Raw genomic sequence first — 17,582 nt, forward strand, 5'->3', positions numbered from 1 at the left:
CGTGATAGAGGTGCTAACTATTGCTGCAATGGCGCTCGGATTATATGTAAATTATCAAATTAATATGCTGTGCACCTTAAATTTCCACAATGTTACACGTCAATTAGATTTCAAATTTTAAAAAGTTAATGGTGCTTAATGGAGTCACAAGTAATTTTAGATTTCTTCTTCTTGTTTATGTTTTCTAAATCTTCCATGCTGAACATTTTGTTTTGCAATCGCAACGTTTAAAAAAAAAAGATATTAAAAACAAAAATAATAAAATTCCCCATTGCCAGAAAGAGGAAACAGAAAGAACATGGGTGAGCTTTACCGGAGCTGGAGCTCAGAGGGCTGCGTCTAATAAAAGGGGCTGCCAGCAGGGAGGGGGACTTCCAGCTGCTGCTTCCACTGCTCTGTTGGGATCATGGAAATTCCCCTGCTGTGTATGCTGGCGGTGTTTGCTGGTAAGTGGGGACAGGACCCGCAGCTGGGAAGGGAGGGAGGGAAGTAGGTATGCCCTATATCTCTTTCCTATTCTGAGCTGCTGCTCTGGTCCCCACTGGCCTGGCTTCCCAGTCCCCAACTCTTTGGCCCCCTTGCAAAGAGTCATCAGCAGCTGTCAGTCCCCTGGAAAAGTGGCTTTGGCCAGAGAGCTCTAGGTGGCCAAGCTGTGTGACATGCCTCTGGACTGATGGGAAGGCATGAAACTGGAGGTTCAGAAACTGGGGTCCTGCTGAGCGGATGCCTTTGGTACTTCGAATGCAAATTACAGAAATGGATCTGCATCTCTCTGTCCCTTTGACCAGACAATCTATTGCATATGCTATGTTTTTAGAATCCTTTTGTGTTTATTATCTTCCTTGAACCTGGGAAGAGGGTTCTGTTGATTGTTGGGCAGTTTCCATCTGAATGGAAACTTTTTACAGTTTTACAAATGTAAAAATGTGTCCCCTACAAACTGGTGGTTTTGTTTCTTGATCCATCATCTCCAAATATGTGATTTTAGAAAGGATTTTCATTTTTAAATGTGGTTTTATGTTATTTGGAGACTCCCAAATTCTTGAGAGGAACACATCTCCAGGGTTACAGTGAAAACAATTAGGAAAGTTACACTCAAGCTACAGAAATTCATCTCTCAGACCCTAAGAGACAATACAGTGTGGAGATTAAATACACAGATGTACCTGCCTTCAGACATTGACCTAACCCATCATCTCCTGGCAGTATGACCTTGGCCAAGTCACCCTACCTCTCTGTGTTTGCTTCTGTAAAGTGGGCCTGATAGCACCTTCTTCACTGGATTGTTGGAAGGACTTCAATGAGAAAACGTATACAAAGTGTTTAGCAAGCACAGGTAAGAGTAAGCGAGTGATAGCTTAGCGCAGAGCACGTGCACGAGGCGGTAGTGGTGTTGCTCCTGCCCCTGTGGCTAATCCTTGGGAGAGCATTCCCCTCAACATCCCCCTCAGTGGCAGCCGAGGATGGAAAAAGCTACCAGGGAAGGAATTGCTGTCAAGCCAAACCAGTGCACCAAAGCCCTCCTGACCACAGGATGATTTCCTTAATTTCTCAGGGCTGGGTTGACCTAACTGTAAAATTTTAAGAAGTCAGACTACCCCAAAGCACTCTGAATTAAGGCTGAATTTATTGTTTGCCTGGCAAGGGAAAGCTGCATGATTCAGCTGTAAGTTTACTTGGGTAGATGTTTCTAAGCTGAAATAGAAAGGACTAGATTTAGGGCAGAAGAGGGGATGGAGGTACATCCAAGAGGTGAGATTCTCAGTTCAGGTCCCTGGTTGGTCCGCGTAACTGTCTTGGCAGTGGACTGCTTTCAGGTGCTTCTCGCCGAATCCCAGATTCCAGAGGGCCTGGGATCATTCCTCAGCGTGGTCAAAGCTTAGAAAGATTTCTCTTTAACACCCGCACAGCTAGAGTCACCGTGTCAAACAGGAGTGGTAACAAGGATCCCCACACACTGGGGACACGACCTGCCTGCAAGTCCCAGACACCACCAGTCACTTTTAGCTGCAGCCCAAGACAAACAACCTGCCTGTGATCTCACCCTTGGTCCACTGCTCGAGTTCATCCCACCCTCCCCTTCCCACCCCACCGTCCCCCAAATTTGGGGCTCACCTCTGGTTTATTACTTACTTCATTTGCAAATGGAGCTTTCATTATAACATCATTTACTTGAGATGGGGGGGCAGGGCTCCAAAACTAGGGTCACCCGAAGGGGCCTTCCCAGCCCAGTCTCCCCGGGACCCTGGGGTCCATCTGTGCTCTTGGATCGTCACCCGATGTTGCATGCGAGGACATTCCAGTCCTCTTCTTATCTTGTCTGTTTCTCCCAAACTCTCCCCTGAAATCATTGACTTAATATATTTTATTTCTCCTAACTCAACATAATACATTCCTCTCCCCCCCATAAAATAAATTCCCTTTATAATCAATTCTAATCAACAGATATTATGACTAAAATGAAAAACATCCATAAAAATCATTTCCAAATTACACTGCTTCCCAGGGAGCCATGCATGCTTTTTAATGTGTGGATTTCTCTGCAGTGGGGGAAATGTAAGAGGAAAAATGAGCCTTCCTATTACGGAATGTGAACTCAATGCCCAGAGACAGAGAACAGAACCAGACTGCCTTGGGTTTCCATCCTGGCTCCTCAATTTACCAACCACTAAGACCTGGAGCAAGTTTCTTAGCCTCAGTCTGTTCATCTCTAAAATGGGGATTAGCAGATACAAACTATATTATATATAAAATAGATTAACAACAAGTTTCTCTGTATAGCACAGGGAACTACATTCAATATGTTGTAATAACCTATAATGTATCACTATGCTGTACACCAAAAACTAACCCATCACTGTAAATCAACAGGTCACTGCATGACAAGATGCGTCATAAGCATTCACCAAATACTGTATATTTTTAATAGCCATAGTGTTTGTTATCCAAGGTCATTGGTTTGGTCCAGGCAGGGCAGAGGTGCCAGGCTTGCGGCCCTCCGAGATTCATACCCTCTCCTTGTGGCCGGGCTCCTTGGCAGGTGTGATTCCAGCCCAGAGCAGCATCCTGAACCTGAACAAGATGGTCAAACAAGTGACCGGGAAGATAGCCGTCTTCTCCTACTGGCCTTACGGCTGTCACTGCGGACTTGGTGGCAGAGGCCAGCCCAAAGATGCCACAGACTGGTAACCCCTTCCTGGGCAGGCCCCTGGTGGGCAGTCCTGCCCTGCCCCCTCCCGAGGACACGCCCCTGTCCTCTCCACCCATGTATTCATTTTGCACTATGTGCTAGGAACTCAGGTGAGCTCCAACACAGTCCCAGCCCTTCTGGAAGGTTCTCCAGGGTCTCTGAAGGCCCCCCTTGTCCTCCCCACCCCTAACCTTTGTGCATTGTTTTTAAAAAGTCTCACCTCTTTTTACCATGGTCTTATTTTCACAACAACCCTAGGGATCAGCCAGAGAAGGGATGAGAGCCGGCCAGGCCCAGGGAGAGCCCCTCATCCACCACTTACAGGCTGTGTGATCTTGGGCCAGTGGCTTGACCTCCCAGTCTCAGTTTCCTCATCTGTGAAACGGGGATAATACTTGTACCTCCATCACAGCAGGGTAGAGAGGACTCAGAGAGAATTCATAGATAGGGCAGGTACCTGGTTCACAGGAAGCACTCAATAGTTGTTAGCTAGAAAAAAGACTAGATCCCTGCGGGCCTTGACTCTTCCAAGGTGGGCACGGGGTTTCTGCTCTGGGGCAGGGACAGCCAGAGAGACCCAAGTCAGCCAACCTCCTGTCTTCTCCTTCCAGGTGCTGCCATGCCCATGACTGCTGCTACCATCACCTGAAGTACCACAAATGCCATACCCACTGGGACCACTACAGCTACACCTTTTCCCAGGGGAACGTCCAGTGCTGTGAGTGTCCTAGCCTTGGGGTTGGAGTTGGAGGCCAAGGAAGAGAGTTCTAGCACACATTGCCTTCCTATGCTGTGTGACAATGCACAAGATACTCGACCTCTCTGTTTCTCTCATGTATCTGAGGGCAGCAGCTGGGCACTGGAGGAGGGGCAGGAATGGGGCTGGGGGTATGGAGAGGTCCAATGGAGAGTTTGACCCCTTCAGGATCTGGAAGGCTGGCTGATCTCAGCTTGGATCCCAGACCCACCACTGACTGCCCAGCTGTGTGACCTTGAACACATTGCTTGACTTCTCTGAACCTCAGTCTCTTCATCTGGAGACTCAGGCTGATAACAGTACTCCACCCGCTAAAGTTAATTCAAGGTCTATAATGAGAGCAGACAGAATGAGCCTCAGAGACGCCCGCTGCTGATGCACACTCGATAAGTTACCCGGGGTTACTGCAACTATTTTCATCATCATGGGTCCTCATAGCAGCCCTGCCAGGAGGCAGCACTGCTCCGATGGTCTCCATTTTACAGACAAGGTAACTGAGACTAGAATGAAGTGTTTGCTCAGGGTCACAGAGCTGCAAATGATGAAGCTCGGGCGGTCACCCAGGTCACCCGACACCCGGGTCCATGCATGGAGAAAGGCACCAGGTCCCAGGGCTGGGAATTGAATGGGCTCATCACAGCTGCCACTGTTAATGATAATAATAACAGTAACAGCCAACATTTATCGAGCACCTACTATGTGCTGGAAGCTCTGCCTTCTTACCTGAATCCTCACAACAGCCCCTAAGGCAGCATGTCTTATCCCCATTTTACAGCACCGGGGTCCCTCTTTCCTCAGAGTCTTGGCACATGCTGTTCCATCTACCTGGAACAGTCCCCTCCTTCACCCTGGCTTTCCGTAGTGGGAGCAGACCCTTCCCATCTCAGCTCAGATGGCTCTTGGCACTTGGCATCTCGTAGCCCCTGCGCTGTTCCTTACCTCCTCGCGGCACAGTTGGCAACACTCATTTCTGTGGTTCTCAAATATCTGCCGCCCTAATGGGAGCGTGACCCTCGCATGTCCATTTTGTTCAGTCCTCTCCCTCCAGTGCCTGCCACCAGAGAGGTGCTCAACTGTTTTTTAAATGGATAAAAAAATAAACAAAGGAGCAATGGCCCATGGGGACACATCGTGGCACGTGCCCAAGGTCACGCAGCTCACGTCAAAGAAGCTGGGAAGGGTGCGCGACAGCTGAGCAAGGGCCAGGCTGCCTTCAGAGGCTCCCTCCCAGGACCCTGACCCACCCCTGCTCTGTCCCGGGGAGGGACGATCGGTCGCTGAGCCCTCCTCTTCTATCCCGCAGCTGACAAGGGGGGCTGGTGTGAGCAGCAGCTGTGCGCCTGTGACAAGGAGGTGGCCTCCTGCCTGCGGCGGAACCTGGACACCTATAAGAAGCACCTGCGTTACTACTGGCGGCCCCGCTGCAAGGGCCAGACCCCCAAGTGCTAGCAAAGCCCAGTCTGCGGTGCCGCGCCCCCTGCCCTGTTCCTCCTCGGCATCTTTAGTTCTGTAAGTCCAGCAAGGTTGCTAGCACCCCTACCCTCGGATCTAACCCCTGAACCAGCCTGGATCCTTTAAAACACTCCCAGGAAGAAGGACGGTCTTGGCTCCCCCCCTCCCCCCCACCCCTCAACTTGCCTCTTGGACCTTCTAAATCTTCCCAGTCAAGGCAGCAGCTGTCTCCTCTGAGGGTGGATGGGGATCTTAGGAAAGGCCAAGTCCAGGAGCCCCCAGGGATGGTGCCAAAGCAGCAGGTGCTGGGGAGGGTGGGGTCTGGGGGCCAATGTGTCACAGGCTGTCTCTCCACTGCTACTCACCAGGACCCCCTACCCAGGGTCCCATCCCTCCAATACACTATCCTAGCTGCAGCCCACCTGGCCTCTCTGAAGGGTGATATTGATCTTTCTGCCCACATGATCCTACTTCTTAAAACCCCAAGGCCCTGCACGGCCCAGGATGGGGCTTCTCGCAGGAGTCTGGTGCCTTCACTGGCTGGCGCTGAGTCCCTCTCCCGCAACTGGGCTTGAAGGTCCTTGTGGGTGGGGCCCATGTCTGTCTTGGACTCATTTGCATCTCTGGTGCCCAAAACAGTGCCTGGAACTCAGAAGGGGCTTGGCAAATACATCTCGAGGGAAGGGCTGAAGGAAGACGCTCACTTCCATTGCTTCGGTCACCAGGTCCCCAGGCACAGACTACATGTTCTCCAATCACTCTTTCCTCTCCTGCTGCCTGGCATTTGCTGGCTGGACTTCTGCAGAATGTTCCACTGGCCTGCTGTCTCTAGGTGGCTAAGCCTGTGGCTAAGCCCGCCCCAGGCCCCTCAGGTCCAAGGGCTCCCCCAGTCCTTTATGGGTCTGTGATTGCCAAGCTCTAGCTTGAGTGGCGTGCAATTGCCTGGACTTCTCTGACCTTCTGCAACTAGGCTGGAGCTCCTGGAGGAAGGATGGAGGCCGGGTCAGTCTCATCTTTGCTTCCTCTGTTCCCCCACAGAATAGGTGCTCAGTCAAAGCTTTTGGGTCCAAGGATCCCATAATGGAGAGATGGAGGTGGTGGCAGGTGATGTTGGTGTCCCACCCAGACCCCTCCTGGCCCAGTCTTTCAACCCCCAGCTAAGCCAGGTGCTGGCTGCCAAGTGCTCACATCTGCATCTTCTCTTGAGGGTTGCCCTTGACTTCGGGGAGCTCCTGTGCCCATCGCCCACCCCACCCCACTCTGCACATCTCTAACTGATGAATAGGAAGAACAACACCACGGAGGGCATAACTGCCTCCCCCGCCCATCCCATGCAGGACCATTTGGTGGTACACTTCGTGCCCCAGAGCTCCTCGAGGGATCAGGTAGTTGTCTGGAACCACCTCTCTGCTTGCTTTGTCCCCTGGCCTGGCCTGTTCTCCTTGTTCCTGTACAGGTTTCTCCCAAGAGCACTCCCTCCATCAATCATTCCCTTGCCCAAGAATCCCCACCTCAGGCTTGGCTTCTAGGGAAACTGCCTTTAGATGGATGGATGGATGGGTAACAATTTCATATAAGGAGCCCCAATCTGTCATTCATCTGTGATTAGCCATGTTTCCAGCTACAGGGCTGGGGAACCGGGAGCCACCCTCACCCTCCAGCCCATGACACGCATATGTGAAACAGCCAGCTGAGTGGTTTTCCTTCCTTGTGAAGTTCAGTGGCTCATGCCAGGCAATGTAATAGGAATTAAGAACTATGGGCATTGGGTTCAAATTCCAGTTATGCCACTGACCAGCCATGTGACCTTATATGAGAAATCTGTTTTCTCTTGTGTGATGTTTAGATGGAAATAAGAAGAACATATGTATTAAGAACTTCATGTATTAAGATTAATGAGTATTATGCTCCTAACACAGTGCCTGGCACATGGTACTCCCTCTTTAAACGTTCATATATTACTATTATTGTTGTTGTTGTTGTCATTATGCAGTGACCAAATCTGGAGTCCCCCCACGATGCAACAGGATGAGAAAATAGGTCATCAGTGTTCCCCCTCTTTCCACCTAGTTCCCACACGACCAGCCAAGCTGTGTATGTTAGATCCTGATGCACGATGTCCATTTATTCAAGACACACGGGCAAGAGCTGGCGACCCGCCTTGCCCATCAGAGCTCCTGTGCTCCAGGCTCTGTGACTTTGTGACGATGTTAGCATTGGCAGGTATAGACATTATTTTTCCCATTTTACAATTGAGCTGCCTGAGGCTCAGAATAGGGACAGGAATTCCACAGTTTCCACAACCAACAAAAGGCAGAGCCAGGATCCGGCCCTGGACTCTTCCGACTCTGCTCCCTGGTTCCCCGTCCCATTTGTACTAATCAGGAAGCTTCTAGCCAAAAACTGACTCAATGAATTTCAACAACGAGGGCATATATGACCTCACATGATAAGACATCCAGGAGGAAGGTGGCTCTTTAGTGGTTTGATGATGTCATCAGTGCCAGTTTCTTTCCTGGTCTTGGCCGGCCACCCTAACTCTGCTGGTTTTGCCCTCTGGGCAGCTCTCCTCCCGGCTCCAAAATGGCTGCCAGGGTCCAGCCCTCAAGCCAGGACATGATAACATCCAGCAGAGAAAATGCTGGCTTTTCTGTGTCTCTTTTTAATAAGCCCTACCACCACCACCCAGCAGACCAACCGCTCAGGACTGGCCAACTTAAACCCTGGTGGCCCCAGACAGTGGGATCACCCTGATCGGTTTAGATCCCTCAGGATTTATTTACCCCTGATAGGGGACAGGGCCAATGTCCCTGAGGGGCAGGGAGTTGCCAGAATCAGGGCTCTTGGGGTTGTTGACCGGATCGGCATTGGGTGGGCAAGTCCAAAGCTGGGTGAGGTGTGGGACTCCCTGTCGCACCCTATGTGCACCAAGCACCTAATGACTCCATCAACAGGTAGGTGTTGAATGAATACACGAATAGATGAACGAATAAACCCCAGGTTGGTAAAGACATAGGACTTTGGACCAAGAGGTGGGACGAGCAGGTGGAATCTCAGGGCAGCCAGGACCAAGTCCCCAAAGTAAGAGTTGAGCCTCCTGCCCTGTGTGTTCTCATTCTGGGCGAATTCCCAATGACTGCAATTGGATAAAAGGCGCAAAGGAAGGAGAGGCTCACAGGCAGCTTCCACTCTCGTGTTCCCCTGGCTGAGGGGGGCGGATGGAAGGACACAGCCCGTGCTTCCTCTTCCCTCCGGCATCTGACTCTCAAAGGCAGGGCGGGCCCAGGTGGACAATGAACACCTGATAGGGAGCGCCCGTGCAGCCCACTCTCCCGCTTCTCTTAATCCCCTTGGGACCTTGGAGCCGTCACCTGCCTCTTGCAGCCACACCAGCTGAAACTTGCGGATGAGTCACATGCTGGTAAGTGGCAGGGCTGGGATTCGAACCCAGGGCTCTCTGGCTCCAGGGCCCTGTGTCACCTTACCTCCTACACTCTCCTGGGACAGCTGTTGACTCAGCCCTGGATGCCCCTCAGGGGGGAACAGCCACACCCAAGGACAAGGAGGTGAGGGTGGGGCGCGGACAGGCAGGATCCTGAGGGAAGGGATAGTGAGTACTCATACTGATGATAATAGTAGCGCTCAGATCAAGGCCTCACATCTGGAGCACTTTATCCCGAACAAATCCCCTTCCCACCTTGGCTGATCCCACCCTCGGGCCACCTGGAGGCGGGCTTCCACCTGCGTGGGGTGGGGGCTCAGCCCAGGTGCAGGGATGGGTGGATGACCTCTCCCTGCCTGTTTTTCCAGCTGGATCCTGCTCCCTCCCTGTTGCTGGGAGGTGCAGGTGGGGCTGGGGGCCCTGTCCCCACCCCCATCTCAGTGCCCTCTTGAGAGGAATAGGGGCATTTGCTCTTGGGGGTCCCTGGCACCCTTGCTCAATACTGCAATCAGTCCGAAAGCCAACCTGTCCCGCAGGTAGTCTGGATAACCCGGAGTCAGAACCTGCTGGCTCTCCCCAGCTTGGAGTCCTCTCACTTTTTTCACTTAAAATACAGGAGAGATTTTAAAACAGTTTAGGAAACTGCAGGTCAGAGCAGGCTGGCCGAGGGATGCCTCTCTGTTCTTTCTGCTTTAGGTTCCTGGCCGAACCTTGCCTGCCTTGGAGCCCCTCCTGGAGGGCACTTCCCCAGGCTCTTGGCAAGACCGGCCCCTTTCCTCATGCAGAGCTCAGCTTGAGAAGGAAAAGCCAGGCTGGGCTGACAAGCTAACTCACAAATCTAAGTGTAGCAAGTGTCGGGTTACTGATCTGAGTTCTGCTGGGCTAACTTGTAAATCTAAGTTAACAAGTGTCGGTTTGCTGATTCCCTGCTCATGTATTTTTGCTAGTCAGCTGGATTTTCAAAGAGACATATCTGGCCTTGAAATGTTGCTTTGCTGCCTCCCTGCCTCTGCTTTTGTGATAATGATGCTGCTAAAGCTGTTCCATGCCTATTGGCCAGATACCCCAAGCTTGTAATTAACCCTATAAAACCTCATGCGCACGTCTTGGAGGTGCTCAGAGCTTCGGAGCAGAAGCCCCTCTGAGCCCGCCGGCGTAATACATCTGAGTACTCCAACTCTCCGAGTGGTGCTTGTTTCTTGGCTGGCCTGTCGTTTCCGTTTCCGTAACAAGCTGACAGTCACCCCCTCCCTGCCCTCTCAGCCTGAAGCAACCACCTCCCCACCCTTGCTTACTCCCCATCTCCTGCCTTATTTTAATTCTCTGCTTCGCACTTTCGGATGGTTTCCCTCATCTCTTATTCATGCATTTGTTCCTCTCACCTAGCACACCACTAACATGTAAACACTTGGAACACTGGGACGGATGGCAAACTTCCCTGCATCCAGAACAATGCCGGTTGAGGAGGGGTGGGGAGGGGAAGCATGTGAAATGTCTACTGAATGAATGAATGAATGATTGAGGATTGATGGAGAAGCTCATCCTATTTCTCTCAACTGGGCTACTGTACAGCGGTGTGACCTTGGGCTAATGGTTTTACTTCTCTGATCCTTAATTTGTGATCAGTAAGATGGGGTGCGGGGTGACAACATCTACCTCTGAAGATTGTTTATGGTTCCCAGGAAAGGAAAATTTTGACCAAACCTTCATCTCTGTTCTGATGGGCACTTCCGGTGGGTGAGACGTCTGTTGGGACAGAGCGAAGAGGGTGAGGTGTGCAGACTGGAAAAGGGGCCTGTTATCACCTCCCTGCTTCCTCCCTCAGGACTGTCAGAAATCAGCCCCCCATCCTCTGCCAAGAAAGCTCCCCTACTCCCAGGAGGTCAGGGAAGTGAGGTCAAAGGTCATTCTCCAGGTGGTCTGCGTCCTCTGGAGCTGCTTCCAGGGGCTGGGCTGGCTGGAGGGGAGGCAGAAGTGGAGGGTTCTCCCTCCACTCAAGGATCCAGCTGGTCCTGACTCTGCTGCTTGCCTGCAGTAAGTGCCCGGCCCCGGCTCCAAACGCCCTAGGTCTGGGAACCACAGAGAAGAAAAAAAACTTCACCTGCGGTTGCTTCTGGCTCCCTAAAAGGGAGGTGGGAAAATGCCCAGCAGGGTTCCCTGGGCTAAGAGCCTTGCATATACATGTTCTCATTTACACCTCATTATACACGGACCTGCCAGGTGGGTATTTTGATCTGATTTTACAGACGAGGACAGTAGCTCATAAGTTAAACATCTCGCCCAAGGTAACTCACCCAGCAGGAGGTGGCAAAGGCTGAGCGTGGGCAGGAAACCATCAGGGGGCCGCCTTCTCCAGCCCAGATGGTACACTCCTTACGACAGTGGTTCTAAATCATAATGGTGGACAAGAATCCCCTGGGGGTGGAAGAGGGAGCTTACTTAAAGTGCCATTTCCTGGGCCCCATATTCACAGGGCCTGATTTTGTAAGTCTGGGGTAGAGCCCAGGGACCTGCACTTTTTACAGATGCTGCTGGAGATTCTGAAGCATCTGGCCAGGAATCACACTCCGAAAAGGGTCCGGGCCCCCCTCCTCTATTAATGGGCCCCCATCACCCCCACAGTCCCTATGCCTGGCACCGAGATCAGGCAGAGTCCATCCTATGGCCAACTCCAGGGCTGATCAGCTCATTGATGTCAAGTTTCTTCCTCCTGGACCGGCACAGCTCACTGGGCTGGGAGACTGGAGACCCGCATTCTAGCTCAGATGCCAAGCAAGCCCCGTCCTCTGAGCCTCCACTGCCCCACCTGTCAGACAGGAGGGGCTGAGGATTACATTTCACACATCACCTTCCTGATGTTTGGCTTAATATTTCACTTTCACTTTACTTTAAAAAAAAAAAAAACTTCTTAATCTAAATAAATTTATTTTTTAAATAAAGCTTACATCACTCTAGCATAGGGAAAACTAGTATCACTTGTCACCAACAGGTGACCCTAAAATTAATGCAATGAAAATAAAACTCTTCTTAGACACAGGAGATACACAATCAATAGTTGTTGGATGAAACAGCAAGCATTCAAGAGGACACACAGGCTCCAAACTGAGACCACCTGCACCTTGTTGGAGTCTGAAGGATTGAGAAGGAACCAGAAAGGGAATGACTCAGGCAGCCTGTGAGCTATTGGCCCTCTTCTCTGGGAAGTCCCATGCTGGGGGAAACGCTGGGCAGGGTGATGCTGCAGAAGGTATTGGAGATGAGGGATGAGGAACATGGGGTCTAGTTCTGGGGACCCCAAGCATGGCAGGGGAAAAGGGCAGTCAAAGAAAGCTGAGCTGGGAGCCAGAAGACTCCGGCATGAAGCCTGCTTCTGTCACTCCTGCTCCATGGCCTTGAAAGGGATCAGAATATGCCATCCTAAATATGCCACTTTGGCGTAAGAATTATTTTGAGCAGAAGGGGATTGAGAACTGAGAGATGCATGAATATTCTTTGTTCTCCTTTCATCTGCCTAAAAGCAGGACATAAATTTCAGAAGTTGCCCCCCCAGCCCCACTCCGACTGTCCTTCTACTAGTGATCATCAAAGATGGGAAGTCAACACCAAAATGAGTTTGCACCAACAGAATTTACTAAAATAGCTCTTATCTTCCATGAGTCCCCTCATATAATTCCCAGTCATTTCCTCACCATTTATTGTCCCTTGAAATATAAACCCTTTTTCCTTTGCTAAAAAGGTAGATAAGCCCCTGAGTCTAACCATTTTTTGGAGTTTCACTTATTTTCTGTGACCTCCTAGGTGCATAATATTAATATATATCATTTGCCTTTTCTCCTATTTATCTGTCTTTTCTTAGCTTAATTCTCAGGCCCCCAGGAACTAAACCTAAGAGGGTAGAGGGAAAGTTTTCCCTCACCAACACTGGCCTGCAATTCCCCATTGACACCAAAGTGATCAAGGTGAAAAAGCTCATGTTCACTGGAAAAATAAATAAAACAAGATGCACAATGGTATGTCCATCTTGACCCTATGGGGAAAATGTGCCACACTAAAGGCTGGCAGGAGAAATGCTCTAACATAGTAAGTAGTCAAGAGTGTGGGCTCAAGGTCCCACACACCAGAGTTGTCAGCTCCGAGGTGTCCTGACTCCTAGACATGGGATTTTTGTCATTGAGCCTCAGTTTCTTTATCTATAAAATGGGAATTATGATACCGTCTTCACAAGTCATTGTGCAGAATGAATGACGGAACTCCAGAAAGCACTTAGCACACTGTCTGGCATGTAGAGACCTGCCTGTGAAGCACAGACCAGCTGTTATTGTGATTGTTGTGGTTGTGGGTGAATGAGTGTTACCACCCATAGCAACAACATTGCCTTTCTGACCTTTCCTTTCCTTGTTTCCTTCCTTCCCCGCAGGGCTTGTCCTCCCCTAGGCCAGCTCTATAATATGATCAAACAGGAGACAGGGAAGTGGCCCCTCCAGGCTACCTCACCTATGGATGTCACCGTGGCTTTGAGGGGCCAGGGGCAGCCTGCGGATACCACCGATGGGTAACTGTCCCCTCCTGGGACAGCAGGCAGGCTGACCTAGGTCTACGCTGAAATCTTGCCTGGACACCATCTTAAGCAGTGGGGAGTCACCTTGATTCAACACACATTTCCTGGGCAAAGAGGTGGGCTCTGGGCTTCATGCACGACTTACCAGCTGTGCTTCCCGGGGCAAGCTCCTTGACCTCTCTGTACCTCAGCTGTGCTTCCTGGGGCAAGTTCCGTGACCTCTCTGTACCTCAGTCTCTTACCACACTGGAGAGGGTATTCACAGTACTTCCCTCATGAGTTTGTATGAGGGTTCAGTGGAATCAAGGTGAAGCACACTTCAGACACTGTCTACACTGCGATCTGCTCCATTGTGCCAGGCACAAGGCAAGGCAGTGGGATTCATAAAGTAGCCCCAGTCAGTCCTCAAGACGTCCCCATTCTCATGAGGAGCTCTGACGTTGCTACAGGGAACCAGCTTGGGCTAGGGAGACTGCCCGAAACTTCAGTGTCTAAGAACCTGGTTCAAGCAGCACTAACTTGGGTGTGACCTTAAGCAAGACACTTTTCTCTCTGCCTCTCAGCTTCCCCATTTGTAAAATGGGATGTTTTGAGGCTATATTTGATCATGGCTTTGAAAATACTTTGAAGAGCATAAAATATTAAAAAGCCTGGGGTGCAGAGAAGGATAAATATTGTATGATATCCTTGTATGTGGAATCTAAAAAAATAGTGCAAATAAACTTACTTACAAAATGGACACAGACACACAGACTTAGAAAATACGCTTATGGTTACGAAAGGGAAGAGGGGGAGGGATAAATTAGGAGTATGGGATTAACAGGTGTACATGCTACCATATATAAAATAAATAAATAACGAGTATTTACTATAGAGCACAGGGAACTATATTCAATATCTTGTAATAACCTATAATGGAAAAGAATCAAAAATAATACATGAATCTATACATGTTTAGAAGAGCCTGACTCTCTCTCTCTCTATATATAAATACATATCACTTTGCTGTACATCTGAAACTAACAATATTGTAAATCAACTATAGTTCAATTAAAGTCTGGGATGTTCTGCATAGAAAGGGAGTCTGCAAGTTAAAACATGCCAGAACTTTGGCTGCTCATATGATAGCACCACTGTCTCCAAATGGAGAGATCCTTAGAGAAGATAATAACGGGTTTAATGTTTACAACCAACAAGTTTTTTTGAAACCTGAGTAATCTCAGCATCCAGCAGCTGGCTCACATTAATTTATAGGAAACTAATTATGCAACATTCCACAGTTATTAAATCAGCTGTTGAGAACTGATGACTCAGAAGAGTTTTAGACATGGGGACAAAAAATTTTCAGATTCTCCAAATCAGGGGTTCTCCAAGTTGATAAATGGGTTGTTTGCCAATTCCCAGAATCTATTATTTTTGGAATGATGGATCAGTGAGTTTGAGATGCAACTTTTCTTTCTATAAGATTCATCTCAGTTTCTCCCCAGCTCCTTGCTGGAATGGGAATGGGGCAGCTGAATATAGTGGGAAGTTCAGTTCCGAGGAATTAACACAATGACCAGGAATCTTCCAGAAAAAGGTACGGTCAAAAGACAACCAAAGCTGGACAGTAGTTAAAGCAAGAAAAAGTAGATTCTAACCAGGAATGATTGTAATAGTGGAAAACAAACCTCCTATAGAACTGGGCTCAGTTTAGAACACAGCATGGACAAGTGAGGATTTATAGCCAAGGAGCAGGGTAGGGGTCCGTGTGGATGGAAAAATTACTAAGAGGAAACATCAGAGGTAAGGGAGGATTCTTGCTAAGCTGAGTCAACAGGATTCTTGCTGAAGCCAAGCCAGGGTGATCAGATATCATCTGGAGAATGGTAGGGATGAGGAATTTGATCAGATCTCAAAGGTGATCAGATATCGAGGGTGGGAGTTCTGACAAAACCTATTTGACAGGATTCTTGCATCTTGAGGACAAAGCCTAGTCAAAAAAAGTCTGAGAGGAGCCTGACTAAAGTTTGGTCAAGGAGAAGCTTTGTCCAGTCCCCTCTTGTCCAAGGAAAGAAGAGCTACACTTTCCTCTGAAAGATGTCCATTTCTCGTTTGGTCACCTTTTGTCCGTGAGGGTCAGCTAAATCATCTGTTGGGACTTGGCTGTAGAGAATATTTGCTGGATGGTGTGAGCGGTCACCATCCAGCAAATATTTCTATGAAATTTCTATGAAAGTAAAAGAAGAGCAGAGATTAGTAGTTGGAAACCCAGTTTCTGAGTCTGGAAGGCAGCCAGTCGAGATTTCTCGTTGTCAGTCTGGAAGCATCTTTAGACGATGGAGTGAGGACAGCAGTGATAATTAACAAGTTTCCTGGTTTGCAGTTTGAATGTCTATGGTGAGGGCACTGGCGTTCCAGTGAACTTTCCGAGTGCCCCACCCCACAACAGACATGAAGGCTGCCCGTGTATTATCTGCTGTGACGATTTCTCTGAAGTTTATATCAAGTCTTCCAGCTTCAGCTTGCAGGGCTTCGGGAAAAGGGTAGCTTCAGTTTTCAGTGATGCCAAGTCAAGAAGGTGGGAGAAGAGGTGGAACCCTAAATTTGGGAAGTTGTAGCCAGATATTGGAGAACTCACAAGGGTATACTGTAATTTTCCATTGAAACACAAAACTTCCCTCTACAATCATACCCTTTTTGCAATCAAAGATGCGGGGAAGATATAGTTCAGTGGTAGAGCACGTGCTTAGCATGCACGAGGTCCTGGGTTCAATCCCCAGGACCTCCATTTGAAAAAAAAAATGAAGTGAATAAATAAATAAATCTAATTACCACCCCCCCAAAAAAATTAAAAATGGAAAAAATCACCAGAGTAAGCTTACTCCTGTTTACAAAATAAGTCTGGTCTTATTATATTTGGCGTGATTATTATGGCACAGCAAAAAGAGTAATTGCTCACACAAGCCTTTTTGAGTTTGCTTTGCTGGAATGTTTCATAAGGAATCTCAGGCTAGACTTTTAAAAGCCTCTCAGGACTAGGAAGCCAAGCCATAAACTTACCACCAGATTTTTCTCACAATACCTATATATTTGGGGGAACATCTCTCCACCTGAAGTCCCCAAGATATCCTAGATTTCGTGGGTCAACCAGGAAGTGACCTTCTTTACTCACCTGTAAGGCTAGGAGCCCTGTGAGCCAGCTACCAGAATAATTTTTCCAAGAGGACTTTGTAAACATTGGCTCCATAAAGTCAACCTTAGGTCCTTAAAACTGTCTGGTCATATCTGAGTCTGTGCCCATCTTTTCAAATATGACATTCCAGTCAAAGCCTTTTCAGTACAGCCAATGTTTCCAGTTATTTCCTGTGCAAGGAGAACAGATTCTTATTGAACCTATGCAAATCATTACATTGCCATGAATATAAGAATAATAAGAGTTTCTGAATTTTGGAGGAATCAGGTAAGAAAAAAAACATTACATGTACAAAATTATCATCCACTAAATTGTTACAAGTACAGAAAACTTAAGAGACAGAAGAAAAGGGTTCTTTATACCTGGGAAGTAGAACATTAAAGAACCAGCGATGTTCCAAACAAAAACTGTAGTCATCCTTCATCAGTTCATTCAGTCCCACATTATGAATTATTCTTCTACTTGATCTTGGGTCGGCAGCTTTATGAGCCCATCAGCTACTCCATTAATTCTGGAAATCCTTACTCAGTCCAGTGGTATGGGCTCAGTTACTGAAGCAATGACCTCACAAAGCATTCTAGCCTGTGGCTGATGGCAAATATTTTCAGAGAATAATCAGAGTGAAACAAGAATGAAAAAAGGTTTCAAATGGCTGCGGTTAAAAAGTTGATAAGTCATTTTAACAAGGAAACTCAGTTACGTCTGTGGCACCCAACATTTTTGAAGAGCTGGAATTAAGACTGATAACATTAAATCAGGACCATATCATGGACAGCCAGGACATTGACAAATTTCTAGGAATTTCATGCAATTCATGAAATAACATTTTACCCATACAAATAACACTTTACCCTTACAATTTCTGAAATAACATTTTACCCATAACCTCAGGAAGGTTAAATATCTCTTCTTATTTGGCAATGCTTTCCATGAAATTTAGCACAGTAAATAAACCAAGTTATTTACAACTCTCTTTTTACAAGATAAGAGAACAAATCATTTGAGAAT

The 17,582-nt window shown here is 48.4% G+C and overlaps 1 protein-coding gene across 1 annotated transcript; it reads left to right on the forward strand.

Annotated features, from left to right (window-relative positions):
• Positions 1-312: 312 nt before the first annotated feature.
• PLA2G2D (phospholipase A2 group IID) lies at positions 313-7,344 on the forward strand. Its single transcript, XM_010979794.3, has 4 exons — positions 313-446; positions 3,041-3,185; positions 3,802-3,908; positions 5,251-7,344. The coding sequence occupies exons 1-4, from the start codon at positions 407-409 to the stop codon at positions 5,394-5,396; spliced, it is 438 nt and encodes a 145-aa protein (XP_010978096.1). The 5' UTR covers positions 313-406; the 3' UTR covers positions 5,397-7,344.
• The last annotated feature ends 10,238 nt before the right edge of the window (positions 7,345-17,582 follow it).

Source organism: Camelus dromedarius, chromosome 14, assembly GCF_036321535.1.
Source record: "Camelus dromedarius isolate mCamDro1 chromosome 14, mCamDro1.pat, whole genome shotgun sequence".
Classification (NCBI taxonomy): Eukaryota; Metazoa; Chordata; class Mammalia; order Artiodactyla; family Camelidae; genus Camelus; species Camelus dromedarius.